Source organism: Anser cygnoides, chromosome 10 (assembly GCF_040182565.1).
Source record: "Anser cygnoides isolate HZ-2024a breed goose chromosome 10, Taihu_goose_T2T_genome, whole genome shotgun sequence".
Taxonomy (NCBI): Eukaryota; Metazoa; Chordata; class Aves; order Anseriformes; family Anatidae; genus Anser; species Anser cygnoides.
Genome location: NC_089882.1, coordinates 21,733,955 through 21,748,163, shown reverse-complemented (window position 1 = coordinate 21,748,163; position 14,209 = coordinate 21,733,955). Strand labels below are relative to the sequence as shown.

The 14,209-nt window shown below is 37.4% G+C and overlaps 1 protein-coding gene across 1 annotated transcript in view; it reads left to right on the top strand.

Annotated features, from left to right (window-relative positions):
• NUP210 (nucleoporin 210) overlaps window positions 1–14,004 on the top strand; it is a 66,241-nt gene extending 52,237 nt beyond the window's left edge. Inside the window, exons 31-40 of the mRNA XM_048046159.2 lie at window positions 2,908–3,083; window positions 4,450–4,667; window positions 5,167–5,303; window positions 6,147–6,270; window positions 7,130–7,276; window positions 9,325–9,575; window positions 10,148–10,367; window positions 10,952–11,047; window positions 11,178–11,261; window positions 12,310–14,004. Coding sequence (XP_047902116.2) covers window positions 2,908–3,083; window positions 4,450–4,667; window positions 5,167–5,303; window positions 6,147–6,270; window positions 7,130–7,276; window positions 9,325–9,575; window positions 10,148–10,367; window positions 10,952–11,047; window positions 11,178–11,261; window positions 12,310–12,410 — 1,554 coding nt within the window. The 3' untranslated portion in view covers window positions 12,411–14,004. The remainder of the gene's footprint in view (window positions 1–2,907; window positions 3,084–4,449; window positions 4,668–5,166; window positions 5,304–6,146; window positions 6,271–7,129; window positions 7,277–9,324; window positions 9,576–10,147; window positions 10,368–10,951; window positions 11,048–11,177; window positions 11,262–12,309) is intronic.
• Window positions 14,005–14,209: the final 205 nt, after the last annotated feature.

Sequence of the window (14,209 nt, the reverse complement as noted above, 5' to 3'; positions counted from 1 at the left end):
CTTTGAGATACCCGCTGCTCCACCTCCTCTAATCCCTTTTTACTCTGTCAGCATGTTTCCGGTATGTCCCAGCTAAAAGAGAAATATATTTAATTCAAGTGCTGACTTTAAATTATTTGTAGGTTTAATTATTGTAATCACTGTGAAATGGCTTGATTGTTTTTGTTTTTTTTTTTTTTTTAACCATAACATTCATTTTTGTCTCCTGGGATGAGAATGAAAAAAGAGATTGTGGCTTAGTTTCACTAATGTCACTCCTGCTGCGAGGTGGTAGCAAGTAAATTCGTACAGCTCTGTTATAGATGACCTTGTTTCCTCCCTTCACTGCTGGATCTAGCTAGTGAAAGACGTCTAATGACTTTGGAGTTGGCTCAAATGACATTTAGTCAGCATATAGTGGTAGTGAAGTTAAATTCTCCCTTAGTGCATTCTTTCCTTACACAGTTTACAGTATTGCAGAATTGTGGAGTCAGTGCACTGGTTTTAAGTCTGTGAAAGCTTTGTAGGAGGAACTGTCTCTGTTCAGAATCTCATACAACAGATTTATTTTCCTGTACTTAATAAAACTATACTACTTTTATGGAAATAACATTTTTAACTTCACAATAACCCCATGAGTTCAGAGCATAATTTTGGCTTCTGTTCATGGATGAAGAACAGAGAGGACTTGAGTGGTTTTGCTGAAGGTCACATGCAAAAACTTGCAATGGAACAGCAGATGAGCTTTAATCTTGTTGTGTCATTGTAAGGCAGAATATTCTCCTTCACGCCATCCTTCCTTTCATAAGTTCTTGTTTAGTCTATTTACAACCGTGCACAATTAAGAACCAAGCTGCAGCAGCATCCCTTAATGCTTAGACCTTCAACTTTGCTCAGAAAAAGACTATCTTATGTAAGTCAAGGAGGACAGTGGAAATAAGGAGTGATAGCAGTATGCCAAAGCTTAGCATGGAAGCAAAGTAGGCATAGCCTTACTGGATGTACTTAAATATATATATTTTTAAAATAACAAATACTTTAAAAACTGAGATGCTTTAACAGTAAGTACTATTTTTCTCAATATTAAATTTAGCAGCTGCCCATGTGGGCCAGTTTTAGATGAAATTTTGAAGTAAAGCAAGACTGAAGATCTTTAAAGGAAATGTAATTTTTGCTAATTTGTTGCCTCAGCTAGTTGGGCAAAATGACCGTGCAGTCTATCAGCTTGTGGAGTAGCCAGTTACATGTACTGTTTTTTAACCACTCTTTTTTTTTCCAGATGCGCCAAAGATGCGATTTGCTTGAGGCCAAATTTATTCTTTCCTTTTTATGTTTTGACATGTACATTTTCAGATTGCAGAGTTTTACATTTCAGCTGGGCCTCTTAGGTCAGAAAAAAGGGAATTTCCTACAAGATAAGCTTGAGGGCCTCTTTTAAAATAGTTTGCTATATATGTTTGAAGGTTTTTTGCTTTCTCTACCCTTCCATTATTTATTTTTCAAAAGCTGTAACAGAAAGAGCAGATTTCTCTTTTATTGGGTAATTTTGCTAGTTAACTTAGGTAAGTTAAGCAAGAACAGTAATTTTTATTTTATTTTTTAAAGTTGTGAAATCTTTACCTTGAGTCAAACTTCCTTCAGAGAAGTGATAATAGAAAACTTTGGGGGTGTGGACATGTGGACAGTCTGGCAGATTTCTCTAAAGAATTTGGAGCAGAATTCCATAACTTCCATCTTAGTTGAGGAGGAGCATTAAGGCAGCGAAATGTAGCCTGCTGACTGCTAAGAGTTGTCAGGTGCCAGACCTGAGTGCTTTTGTCTCTTGCACTTACCTTCTATCAGCCCAAGCCTCGGAGGATGGCCTAGCTGTAGCATCATACAACCAGCAGGGTCTAGGCAAATGTGCCCAGGTCAGAAAAACCATAGCAGCACAGAACTCCAGGAGGGAAGATGGTGAGTGGGTGGTGTTCTTTGCCACCTTGGAAGCCCTGTTGTTAGACCAATGCAGGCCTGTTTGAGGGGCAGCAGTTTGTAGTCTCTACAACGTTATTTTGCTGGGATTACCAGGGAACACCTTTGCAGCTACTGTTCACGTTTCCTCTATTGAGCAAATCTTCTCCCAGAGCCGAGGCTGTTAGAACCTGCCTGTATCATCTAACCTTTCTCACTTAGTGAGAACTGGGGAAACAGCAATCATTTCATCCCCTTGCGCTCACAGTCACTGCAAGTTACTCCTGTTCTGGTAAAGTGGGGAACAAATTGCGTATTTCACTTCGGGAATTACTGGGAGGGAAGTCTAGGAAAAACTTGTTCTCTTGCATATCCAGGAAGGCTTACGAGTTTTACCTTATATGACAAGAATGTAGTTTCTGAGGTGTGTGATGTGGGTTTCTACATTGCTTCAATTCCCAGTCCTTTTAGAGAAAAATATGAAGAAATAACCTGGTGGGAGGGTGGAAAGAAGACAGAGCTAGATTCTTCTCGGTGGTGGGCAGTGTCAGGGCAAGAGGGAATGCACACCAATTGAAACATGAAATTGTGTGAATGTAGCGAAGTACTGTGAGGGTTGCTGAGCAATGGCACAGGCTGCCCAGAGAGATTGTTGAGTCTGTCTTGGAGATGCTCAAAACCTGGCTGCACGTGGTTCTGGGCGTCTGGTTGTAGGTAGCCCAGCCTGAGCAGGGTGGCTGACCTGGGCAACATCCAGAGGCCCCTTTCAGCCACAGCTGTTCTGTGATTCTGTAAAATACGGATTATTTTACGGATAATAAAAGCTCCATGTCTCTGTACTGTTATATGGCTAAACATACAGTAAGTGATTTGTCAAGGAAACTTTGTATATTTGCATATTAAGACCCGTTTTAGATGACTGTTATAGAGGCAACAAAAAAAGGCTATTCTGAATTTTTCACTCCTGATGTTTTACAGGTGTATCCCATCTCCTACCTCAGGATCTCCATGAGTCCTATTCTGCACATGCAAAACAAAGAGGCATTACTGGCTCTACCTCTGGGTGTGACACTGACGTTTACAGTACATTTTCATGATAACTCTGGAGATGCTTTCCATTCACATAATTCTGTGCTTAGCTTTGCAACAAATAGGTAGGTATCTATCACAGGTGTTAATTGTGGAGACCAAAAAGGCCAAGTACACATAGGCCAGTTACAGCAAGGAACAAATACTGCCCCAAAGATATCAGTTGAAGATATGGCTTGGACTGGGATTAAAAAAGAGAGGATTTTATCTCTGAGACTTTCAGAGGCGCTGTGGCAGAAAGAAGAGTTCCAGCTAGTAATCAATATTCTCTAGCAAATGGAAGGTTGCTCAGATAAGCATGATCCCTAGTGGGGCCTGCTGGGGTACGTTTCTGCTTTACGTGACTCTGAATCATCTGATTGCGTACATCAGTGGTCTATATAAACAATTGATCTTATTAGCATTTGCCTTGTCTTGCCTCTCCTTTTCTCCTAGTGCTTTCTTACACTGACTCACGTCTTATGTAAGATGGTGAACTTTCAGGATCAGAGGCTGTCTCTTCAGATATGCATGTATAGCCTTTGTACAGCAGAGCCAAACCTCAAAAGGACTTTTGCTCTCTGCTTCAAAGAATATTACAAAACAACCCTCTTTGGTCGTTAGTAAACAATCATTAATTCCATTACTATAACATAGTGTGTTTTCTGCAGAGCACTTTACAGTTACAACTTACTCGTAATGATTACAATGGGGTGGGGGGGCGGAAGGTTGAATGCAAGATTTTCTATCTTTCTCCTACCTAAACGATCTACAGAAATTGCTGTAGCATACAGAGGTCCCTGAGATAACACTACCCTAGCTTCCAAGCTAGACATGGCATAGCTGAATCAGCACAGGGGTGATAATTAGCCCCAGACACAGAAGCACTGCTCATTAACCTCAGGTGCAGCACTCTACTGGCAGCTCTATCTACCCAGCTCTACTACTGTCAAGACTTTGCTGTCTTTGTGGGGTTGTGGCAGGATGGCAGTCTCTGTGCTGGGTACACTTAAGTGCTCTGTGCATTACTGCACTTGGGAATACTAAATTTTGGTAAATACCAGAACTTGTAATCAAATGTGATTTAGCTTTGTAAAGTTAGGGCTGGAACGCTGCATGTTGTTTTAATTTCTTCTTAGCTCCCAGAGAAGAAGAAAAAGAAACAAATTAGATAATTTTTAAAATTCTACATTTCTTAAAATTAGGAAATAATTCTCATACATAATTATGACCTCAGTATTTTTTCAGCATAACCATGTAAAAACTAAAATTTGGCTCAGTAACACCTAAATCATTTTCGTTTTCCTGTTTTGTCATCTTCATTAGAAAATAGCTATCACAGAAGACAAGAAGCCAAACATCTAAAGCCAGAGTTTGTACCTACTATTTGTTGTAGAGAGGGAGACGTTAGCAAACTTGGCATACTACAAAAGCCTGTCTTTTTATCTGTAGAGATGACTTTGTACAAATTGGGAAAGGACCCACCAACAACACATTTGTTATCCGGACTGTGAATGTAGGCTTGACCTTGCTTAAAGTTTGGGATGCTGAACACGGTGGAATTGCAGACTACGTCCCCCTTCCCGTGCAACATGCCATTTTTCCTGAACTTATAGATGTGGTGGTAGGTGATGTCCTCTGCCTGAGTACTTCACTGATAAACCAAGAAGGTAAGCGGCACTTCAGTGACTGTTTATGCAGCCATATAATTTGACATCAGCCTGCCTTTCTCATTCTCAGGAAAACTAAATGCATAATTTATGATGTTTGTTCAGAATCAAATGTCACTGTTCTTGTTAATGATAAAAATAGGTTTGATCAACTCCTCTAATTTTAATTGTACCATGCAATATGTTGCTTGTATGGTATTCACAAGTGTCAGACCTCAGACATTCCCATTCTCTTCGCTTGAAAGGGCTGGTTTTTGTTTTGTTGTTGTTGTTTTTGTGGGAATGGTGCAAAGAAATGGCCAGGATGGTCTGACTTCACTCTCTATTTTTAACTCTTAGTATTAATGTGTTTTTGTCAGAGTAACTGCAAGTCAGTTGGTGTGTGTGCATGACAGAAGTAAAATCCTGCTGCAAATAAAAAAAAGACATCAGTGTGCAGCACAAACTGCCTCAGCTACAGAAATTTGCTGTACAATGTACAAATGATGTATCTTTACAGGCCTGCCAGGCATATGGAGCTCCTCGTTAAGTAGTGTCCTTCAAGTTGACTCCAAGACTGGTGTAGCTGTGGCAAGGGATTCTGGTGTTGCCACTGTCTATTACGAAATTCCTGGATTACTTAAAACATACAGAGAGGTGAGGCACTGCTAAATCCTGCCGGAACTGCTGAAGTTTGTTTGCCTCAGCAAAAGTATATTCTATTCTATACTCTATTTAGACCCAAGTGTACATATATTTAAATAGTTTACTTATTTACGTTAAGTATAAATAAATATACAAATGTAAGTATAAGCACAGAAAGATAAATATAGGCACTCCTTTTTAAAGGAGAAGGTATTTAAATGTATAAATAAGCATGTTCTTGCCTGATGGTTGGAAAGTGTACGATATGCGTCCAAACATGTCATGTTTGTTTTTTTTAATTATTTGTGTTGAAGAGTATAATTGAGACTAATGGTTTGTGCCTTTAGCCCATATGATTCCTACATTGTACATTTGGTTGCTTGGCTAAGGTGTTTCCAGGTGCTAAATAATTTTTGAGTAAGGCTGCTTTTATGAATGAAGTTTCACTGCAGGATGAAATGCCGAGAAGTTTAAGTGTAGTACCATATTACTGTGCATCAGTGATCAGAACTACTCTTTTTTTTTTTTTTTCTACATTGCAATTGTACTGTTGATGTAATTCACTGTTCAGCCTGACGTAAGAACCAGACTTTTTTTTTTTAAATTAAATTTAGTCTTAGAGCTCTATGCGGAGTGGGTAGAAAGAAAATGTCTTACTAGCTTAAATTGCCTAGGAAGGCAGATAATAAAAATAAAGAAACAGGATTTCTTATGAAGAGTAACACAAACTCTTGGGGGTCTTATCTGTTATACATATAAAGATATATACATGGCAGTCAATCCAATTTGGTTTGGCCTCAGTTTTTGTAATTTTTATACAGATTTTGGTAACTGTGTACTTCATCCTTTATTCAGATAATCATTAATATACCTCAGAGGACTACAGCAATGCATGTAAGTGGAGTGAAAACCAGCTTAGAAGGAGTTGCAGCCTCAAAAGTAATAGTTTTGATTGGAGAAGGAAATAAAAATTTGAAAGGTATGATGAAAAATTTGTTTATGCTATATATTTATTGCTTAATATGTTTGTATATTCACAATAGGTGCTTCTTTGAATGGTCTTTGTAGCCAGTGTAGCAAGGTCTCCATGATCCCCTAGTGCCTATTCAGAGTCTTAGAAGCTCTACGGAGATTCTTAGGGCCATTTTCAAAGACTATTACAGTTTCACAACTAATAAAATAACTAGATAATTGAAGTGTTGGTTTTGGTCATATCAAAAAACAGCTAATAGGCAATCAGCTGAAAGCTTGTTTCTGTACTTAATTGCACTTGCCTTCTCAGTAAGTTAAGCATGCTCAGTAAGAAAAAATATTCAAGTGGTTGCCATCCTTAATTTTTTTACAGAAACTTTCATCAATTAGAAAGATGTAATACAGAGATAAAACATCATCTTGTGTCTGTTAATTAATAAGCTGTATTTTGCTTGATCATGGTCCCTTTTTGTTATTACCTCAATACTTAACATTTATTGAAATAATATTTTATTGTGCCTTATATAAATTATTAGCCGACTAAAAAATTTCCTGCCAGAAACTAAAATATAGATCTAGACTCCCAGGATTATATAAGGTATTCAGCAGACATATCTGAGCTGACAATTCTTTCTAGTTCATTCTTTTCTGTAAATAAATTATTCCTGTCAAAAAAAAAATATTTATTGTCTCTGGCATTAGATTTGAGATAGGCCTGCTATCTGTTATTCCCAGCTATTTCAAGATTATCATAACCTTGTGAAACTATTTTGGAAGATAGTAGAATAACTTGATATCTCAAGCCATGGTTTTGTTTCACAGGGGAGCCCTGTAATTCTTTTTTTTTTTTTTCTCCTTCCCCTCAGGAGAGTGCTTGCCTGCTCAGATTGAAGCCATTGCTGAATTACAACCACAGTCCATTATCAGTTGCCATCTGAATTTTAATGGTGATACATTTGACTTCCCAGCACATGATATTTTCATCGCAGAACCTGGATTTGATGCAGTTTCAGGTAAGATGAGAGAAGATGCTGTGATGCAGGCAGACACTTTGAATTCTGCTGTGGTTTAGTCCGAACACCCAAACAGATTTTCCGCTGAAGCCTCTGAGCTTTGCTGTGTAGGTTCTCAGGCTTCAGTGAGTTGCTAATGTGTACTCCACTTGTTTAAGTCAATGGTTTTCTGCAGTGATGTTTACTTGTTTACGGAGAAATCCAGAAATCGGTGGCAGCCCATTCCATATCTTTCTTCCTGTCTTACTCCTGTAACTCTGAAAAACTCTGCCCTATACAACACTGAAGTAGCTTTTTTTTTTTCCACTGGGGCGGAGCAAACTTCAATATGCTTTTTAATTATAGTGACCACAAATTAGGTCGTAATTTTGCAAACTACTCCACATGTATTTGTAGTTACATAGGCATTCCAATGATATCTTGAGACAGAAGTGAAGGTATTGCAGAACATAGATATAATATACGGGGTTGACACAATTTACAAAGTTAGCAGCTGTCCAGTTTTTACTCCAACTCAGAGGTTAAAACAAAACAAAAATTAAAAAACTACCTTGTGTATGATACGACATACAAATACAGGGCCTGACATTCGTTTCTTAAACTATGGAACCAAAACAGTTCCTTCTTCACCTGCTACAAATGAACACTTGGGTGACAAATATTCCAGAACTGGAAACATTTGCAAGAATAAACAGCCAGTAGCTAAACATATTTAGATTTTTTTTGCTAGATATCAGTGCCTTTGTCATACACTTAAATGCAGTAGAAGTTAAGACTAGGGATAAAAGGAAATAATTATGAATTTTAACATCTGGATACTAAGCATCATTAAATTTCACTTAATTATCTGCTGCAGAGTCAAATATTCTTTGTGCTGGATGTTGGCTTTTTAAAAGCCCTGGCACCATAGTTACTGCAGTAAAACTAACCTTTACGATTAAAATGAGGGAAGTAGCTTAAATGTGAAAATCCGTAATATATTTTGAATTCTTTGGGTTCTACGATTTAAACATTTCTGGAATTTATCAAACTTTCAAATTTCTCTTTGCAACCTGAGTGCTGTATTTTTATTTTTATTTTTTAGTGAAAGCTAGAATTCCTACATACTCCCAAAACAACACAAGCTGAGACTTGAAAGGAGGGAAAATTATCAGATACTGTGGAAATTGAAATAAAATTGTGACAGTTGTCTGCAATGTGTATTAGTGTTTCATAACCATAATATGACTTTAAAAAGAATTAAAATACCATGGATTATATGGAAATAACATGAATCATCTGCTGGGTTAGTCCCTGTACCTACTGTGTAAAACTGTTACACCTTGCGTAATAGTGGCTGCCTCTGGTACTTTGTTAGGAAAAGAAAGTAAGGGGAAAACATGTATGTAGTCAAATTCTGCTTATTACTTATGCTTTGTATCATCCATACTGTAGGAGGGGTTTTTTCCCATTATATTTATTGCTAATTATAGACTAAGAGGTTCCATACAAGATTAGAAACATAGTGAATATCTAACTTTTAATGAAGCTCTTATAAATAATTAACCATGCTTTCACAGAACTGATGATGGTGATGGTGATGCTGATGATTGACCATTGGTCATTTTAACATTAGATGAAAGCATGATATATCATACTAAGTAACAGTAAAAAGTAAAGTCTTTTTATCAATGTTAGCATAAATGAACATTCAAAGTGGAATTGAATCTCACTGCAGTTAGAATGAAATCTCACAGGGACTGAAAATTGTCTCCTTAGACTTTGTGTTGGATGGGTTTCTTTTTTTTTGGTTGGTTGGTTTTGGTTTTTGTTGTTAAATCATGACGCTTAGTTTGGGGCAAGAATTCTTTTGCTTTAGTAATGGGATTGTGATGCTTGAACGACCTGATGCACTGTGTCCAATTTGTCATTTGCCCACCCACCCCTGAACTTGCTTTTCTGGATTTTAGCTTTTTTTAAGATCTTCTCTAAAGATGTCACAGTGATCTCATTCTGCATGGAGGGAAAAACAACAACAATTAACAGTCAAAATCCTTTTGTTTTTGTAGGACATTACACCTGTTCCATCACAATGCACAGGCTCACTGACAAGCAGCTGAAGCATCTCAGCATGAGTAAAACTGTGCTCAGGGTTACAGCTTCAATCCAAGGCAGCCACATCTCTGCGGAGCAAATTGGCACTGAGGTGCCATTCAATCCCGGGTTTTATGCTGACCAAACAGAAATGCTTTTAAGTAACCATTACACGAGCTCTGATGTGAAAATTTTTGGCGCCACTGAAATACTTGATACACTGGAGGTAAGTGTATTGCTGGAAAAGCATTAAAGCACAGTTAAAAAGCATTTTGAGCTGTTACATGCAAATTCCTAACCGAATGGACTCTGTGCTGCCTTTCCCATCACAAGATTGAGATGGTTTGGAAATGTTCATCTTCAATGTATTACTCCCCAGTTTTTACTCTTGCTTCAAGGTAGAAGAACTGTGTCAGGCTCACCTGTGTGCTAGCTGGGACATGTAAACCAGCACACGTGTGGGAGCAGAAAAATCTGCTTGATCCCTAGTGGTAGGAGTAGGTGTTTGCCCACAGTTCACGTAGCCCAGTAGGGAAAGCTTTCATTTTATTCCCCTGTATGGGCTTGGCCCAGACCCACAGAAGTAGTGGTTAATAGGGCAACCTCAATAAACAGGGATGAAGTGCTGAAGGTGTCAGGGTAAAGCTACAACCAAGTTCAGCTCTTGCTGAGGGATGAGTTGGTCTAGGTTTGTGTGGAATACTATTTCTGAAGCATGGCCTGGGAGATGGATGTGTGTCTTGCTTTTCAAACAATCTATTTCAGGATGTTGTTTTTCTTTTTTTTTTTCTTTGGCAGGTGAAATGTGGGTCACCAATGGTGAAGGCATTAGAGAAGGAGAAATCCTATGGGCTGCCTAGTTATGTAGTCTACACCGTCAGTCTGTCTGATCCAAGGGTTTCGAGCCAGGGAACCTTATCAACTACTCTAACTGTCTCTAGTCCTATGACTGACCAGTCTATCACTATCCCAGTAACAGTGATTTACTTGACTGACAGAACCAGTGCACCACTGAGGCGTAAGTCGATCTCTAGACTCTATATATGCCAGAATAAACCCATTATTTACATTAATTTTTAAAGTTATAAAATTTGATGCATTAAAATCTGAGCTGGAAGTTCACATTATCACTGACATTTAAGCTACTCACTATGACCAGAAGACTTAAATACTCATAATTGGTCATAATTGCTCATTATGACTGAAGCTGAACACACTTTCCTTTTGGGCAGCCCAAAATACTCTGCTGAAGTATCTAAATATCTCTGTGCTAAAGTGTCCAACAGTCTTTTTTTATCTTTGCTTTTATTTACTCTCAAGTCTTGTTTTTTATGAAAATTGGTAAGCAGATTGGGGCTGAGGAAAATAAAGAACACTGCATATTAATGTCTTAAGTTGCTCTTAAGATGCTCTTGGCAAATTTTGAAGATTGCATTGGAAATAGTCATTAGAATTGAAATCACACTAAGTTGATTAAATTTATTTAGTATAAATACTCAAATAGAAATAGCCAAAAGAAGGTAAAGAAAAACTCCTACAACAAATTGGAGGGATAAGGTGCTCTTTTAACTTAATGTTGTCTCCTTTTAATCGGTTCTACAGATGGAGCAAGTCTATTCCAACACTTCCTTGATTCCTATCAAGTAATGTTCTTCACGCTTTTTGCACTATTAGCAGGGACAGCTGTTATGATCATAGGTAAGAGAATGAAAGACTGCAGTAATATTTTTTCAATAACTTTATACATACTATATATTAGTTGTGAGATATAAAGGAATGATTTCCAGGCTAAATGTTTTTTTTGTTTTGTTTTTACAATGTCTTGCAGCCTATCATGCAGTGTTCTCACCAAAAGAACAGCACACTCATCCAGCATTTACCCCAAGGACAACGCCTCAGTGCAGCCCTAACAGTAAGCAGCTGTTGCCCAGTTATGAATGAATGAATTGATTAGTCTAGATACTGCATTTGAATTCAATTTAGGGATGCACCTCCATTAGCCTATATACTGACTTAAATGATGACGAGCACTGTGCCAGTTTCTAGAAAATTTGTTGTGTGTCTCTCCTCCCTATCCCCCAACTTTATATTTCTACATCACTAGTTCTTTGGAAACTCTTGGCCATCTTCAGCAACGCTGGAAATAGGGAGCATGTTAAAAGTGTGAGAACTCACGTAAATCAGGAGGTACATAGAGGGGAGGGAGAGATTCACAACTTTGCTCCTACCAAGGGCAACTAAAGCAGAACTGTTGCTGATACAATGTGCTTTGCAGCAGCTGGCTGGTTGTTCAATTCACATGACATAAGATTAGCTGCAGCATGTGCTGCATTTCTTGTGCAGTTGGCATGCTGTGAGGTACTGGGATCTGGGTCTGTCGTAAGACAGGGAAGGGCAAATGTTAGGGGGGCAAAGGGCACAAATCTGTTGCTTGACTGCTTTGATCCTGCAGTCATGGTTTGCCTGTATTGTTTGGTATGATATTTACTTCCTATTTTACTTTATTTGCAGTGTTGCAGAATCAAACTCTTTTTAAAAGTATGCAAAAAACACCTATTAATTTAAGGGTCTGTAATAAACTGTGGCAATTAATATTCGCATTACTACAGATGTAGTTAAGATACTGGTGGGCTTCTCTTCTGTTTGTAAATACATGCCTGATACTTCAGATAAAATAAACTCAACCTGAAAGTTACTTGCTAAAGTGAAATGTATTGTGCCCCCCTCAGAGGATTTAATTCTTTAATTCAAGTCCTTAATGAGAAGACCTATAAAACTTTTATACTTATAGGATGTCTCTTCAACAGGCAATAAGCTAAAGGAAGGTAATTTCACTCTGAATGGATTATTAGACTTGCTTACCAGGTGTTCCAACAAACGATCAGTGGCGGTTATTTTTTTCCTTTTATCTCCACCATTCCTGAGTATGATTGTTTTTCTGATTTTTCCCTGTGCTTTAGGTTTCCCTACATCACCTGTGCTTTCCTTCAGTCCTCAGTCCTCAGGCAGGAGAACAAGCCCATCATCCCCACTCTGGAGCACCAGTTATGGTTCACGTTAGAGAAAACAGGACTCATCATCATGCACTAGGACTAAGGAAAAAAAAAGCAGTGCCTTTAACGATAAATTTCAGAACTGTTGCAGTTTTGATGCAATTCAAGTCATCTCTTGAATATAATTTCGTATTTTTTCATAATGATTTTAATACTTAGAGCTCTTTGCATTTTTTTATGTCATTGCTTCAGTTATCTAGAACTTATTTTATCTGCTGTTTTATGCTCAGTTGACAAGGTTGAATGGACAAAAAGCAGTGTTCATGCTAAGCTAGCTTTCTTGCACTTCAAGCAGGTAGAAGTCTGAGTGATAGTGATCAAAGTTTTTATTTACTTTTTGTAAAAATTAACTTTCTTTTTAATGAACTTTTTTTAAAAGGGAAATAGAGGAACAGGTCAAATATGAGCCAAAAATATGAAGGATTGTATATTTCAAATTAGTTTTTTATTTTGAGTTAGACTCAGGAATGTACTGCACTGATAAGTATTCTTATGTTTAGCCTTACAATGTGATCAATGTGATTCATCAACATAATTTGCTGTTTAGACATTGGGAATGCTGGAACAACTGTGAATAGATTTAAAGGGGTTTTTGTTTGTTTTTGTTTTTTTAACTGAAAAAATAAAACTATCTTTAAAGTGTGGCTTCCTTTGGGTACAACTGCAGTATTCCCTTCTTGTTATTGTGTAAGCACTTTTTTTGGACTGTGAATGTGAAAGCATGTACCTTCTAAGAGGATCTTTCTTCTGATGGTAAATGTTTTTAACTGAAGGCAGTTATCTTACCTGTGTTCTGATCATAAATATAATACGTTTTACGTATAGAAATACCTCAGTAGGAACTGAGCCTCCTTTTATTACCACTGGTCACCTGATACACTGGAAAGTAAGTGGCTTATTTCATAGTTACTGTGAGTGACTTTTTCAGTTGGTTCAGTGTTGCTAATCTCTGTTATGTGTGTACATACTATGTGTACATACTAATACAGCCACACCCAGAATTTTGATCTAACCTATACAGTAAGATATTACTGGTATGACCAGACTTTGGAATACTTGTACTGCTAACTAAGTGCTTGTTTGTTGATCTGTTAAATACAATGTAGCATTTCACTGCATATGTATTACTGATTTTTTTTTGCTTGATTTGTGACAGGTTTTTTTTCCCCTGAATAGCTATGATACAGACATAAAATGTACAATTCAGAGTATGTTAGAAAGTATTCTGCTAAATCAGGCAGTTGATCACTATGTATGCTCAGATGTATTTTGCTTTCTAAAAAAGATGGTGGTGAGGTACGCTGACTCGAACTTCTTTCTAAATAAATTTAATTTTAAACAGTTGGGGGTGAGGACACTGGTTACAATAGTTGGTAATACTTCCCTGAGGATGGAAAATGCCAATGGCATATGGTTTTGATTTCATGCAGTAGTGCAAAAAAGCAACATTGATGCATATTATTTTAAGTTTTGTATAATTTATTTGCCTGTGTTGGAAAAATGTGTGCCTTATATGCTACTACTAAAAGTTGACAATTCAGGTGTAAATAAATAATCATTTCTACCTGTATTATTTAATAAAGCTTTGTAAGATTCCTTTAGTATACTGTTAATGCACTTTCTTGGGTTTTGGCTATTCAGAATTTGGCTTTAGATTGTATTATTTGCACTTCACCTCCTACATTTCATGTCCAACTTTTGTGAGTATACCTCACTTTCCACACCACCCCTGCCACAATAAGCTATTTTGTTGTGAAAGCATTCTTGATTCTGATTCTAGCTGGCTGAGTCTTAAAATACATTCTTC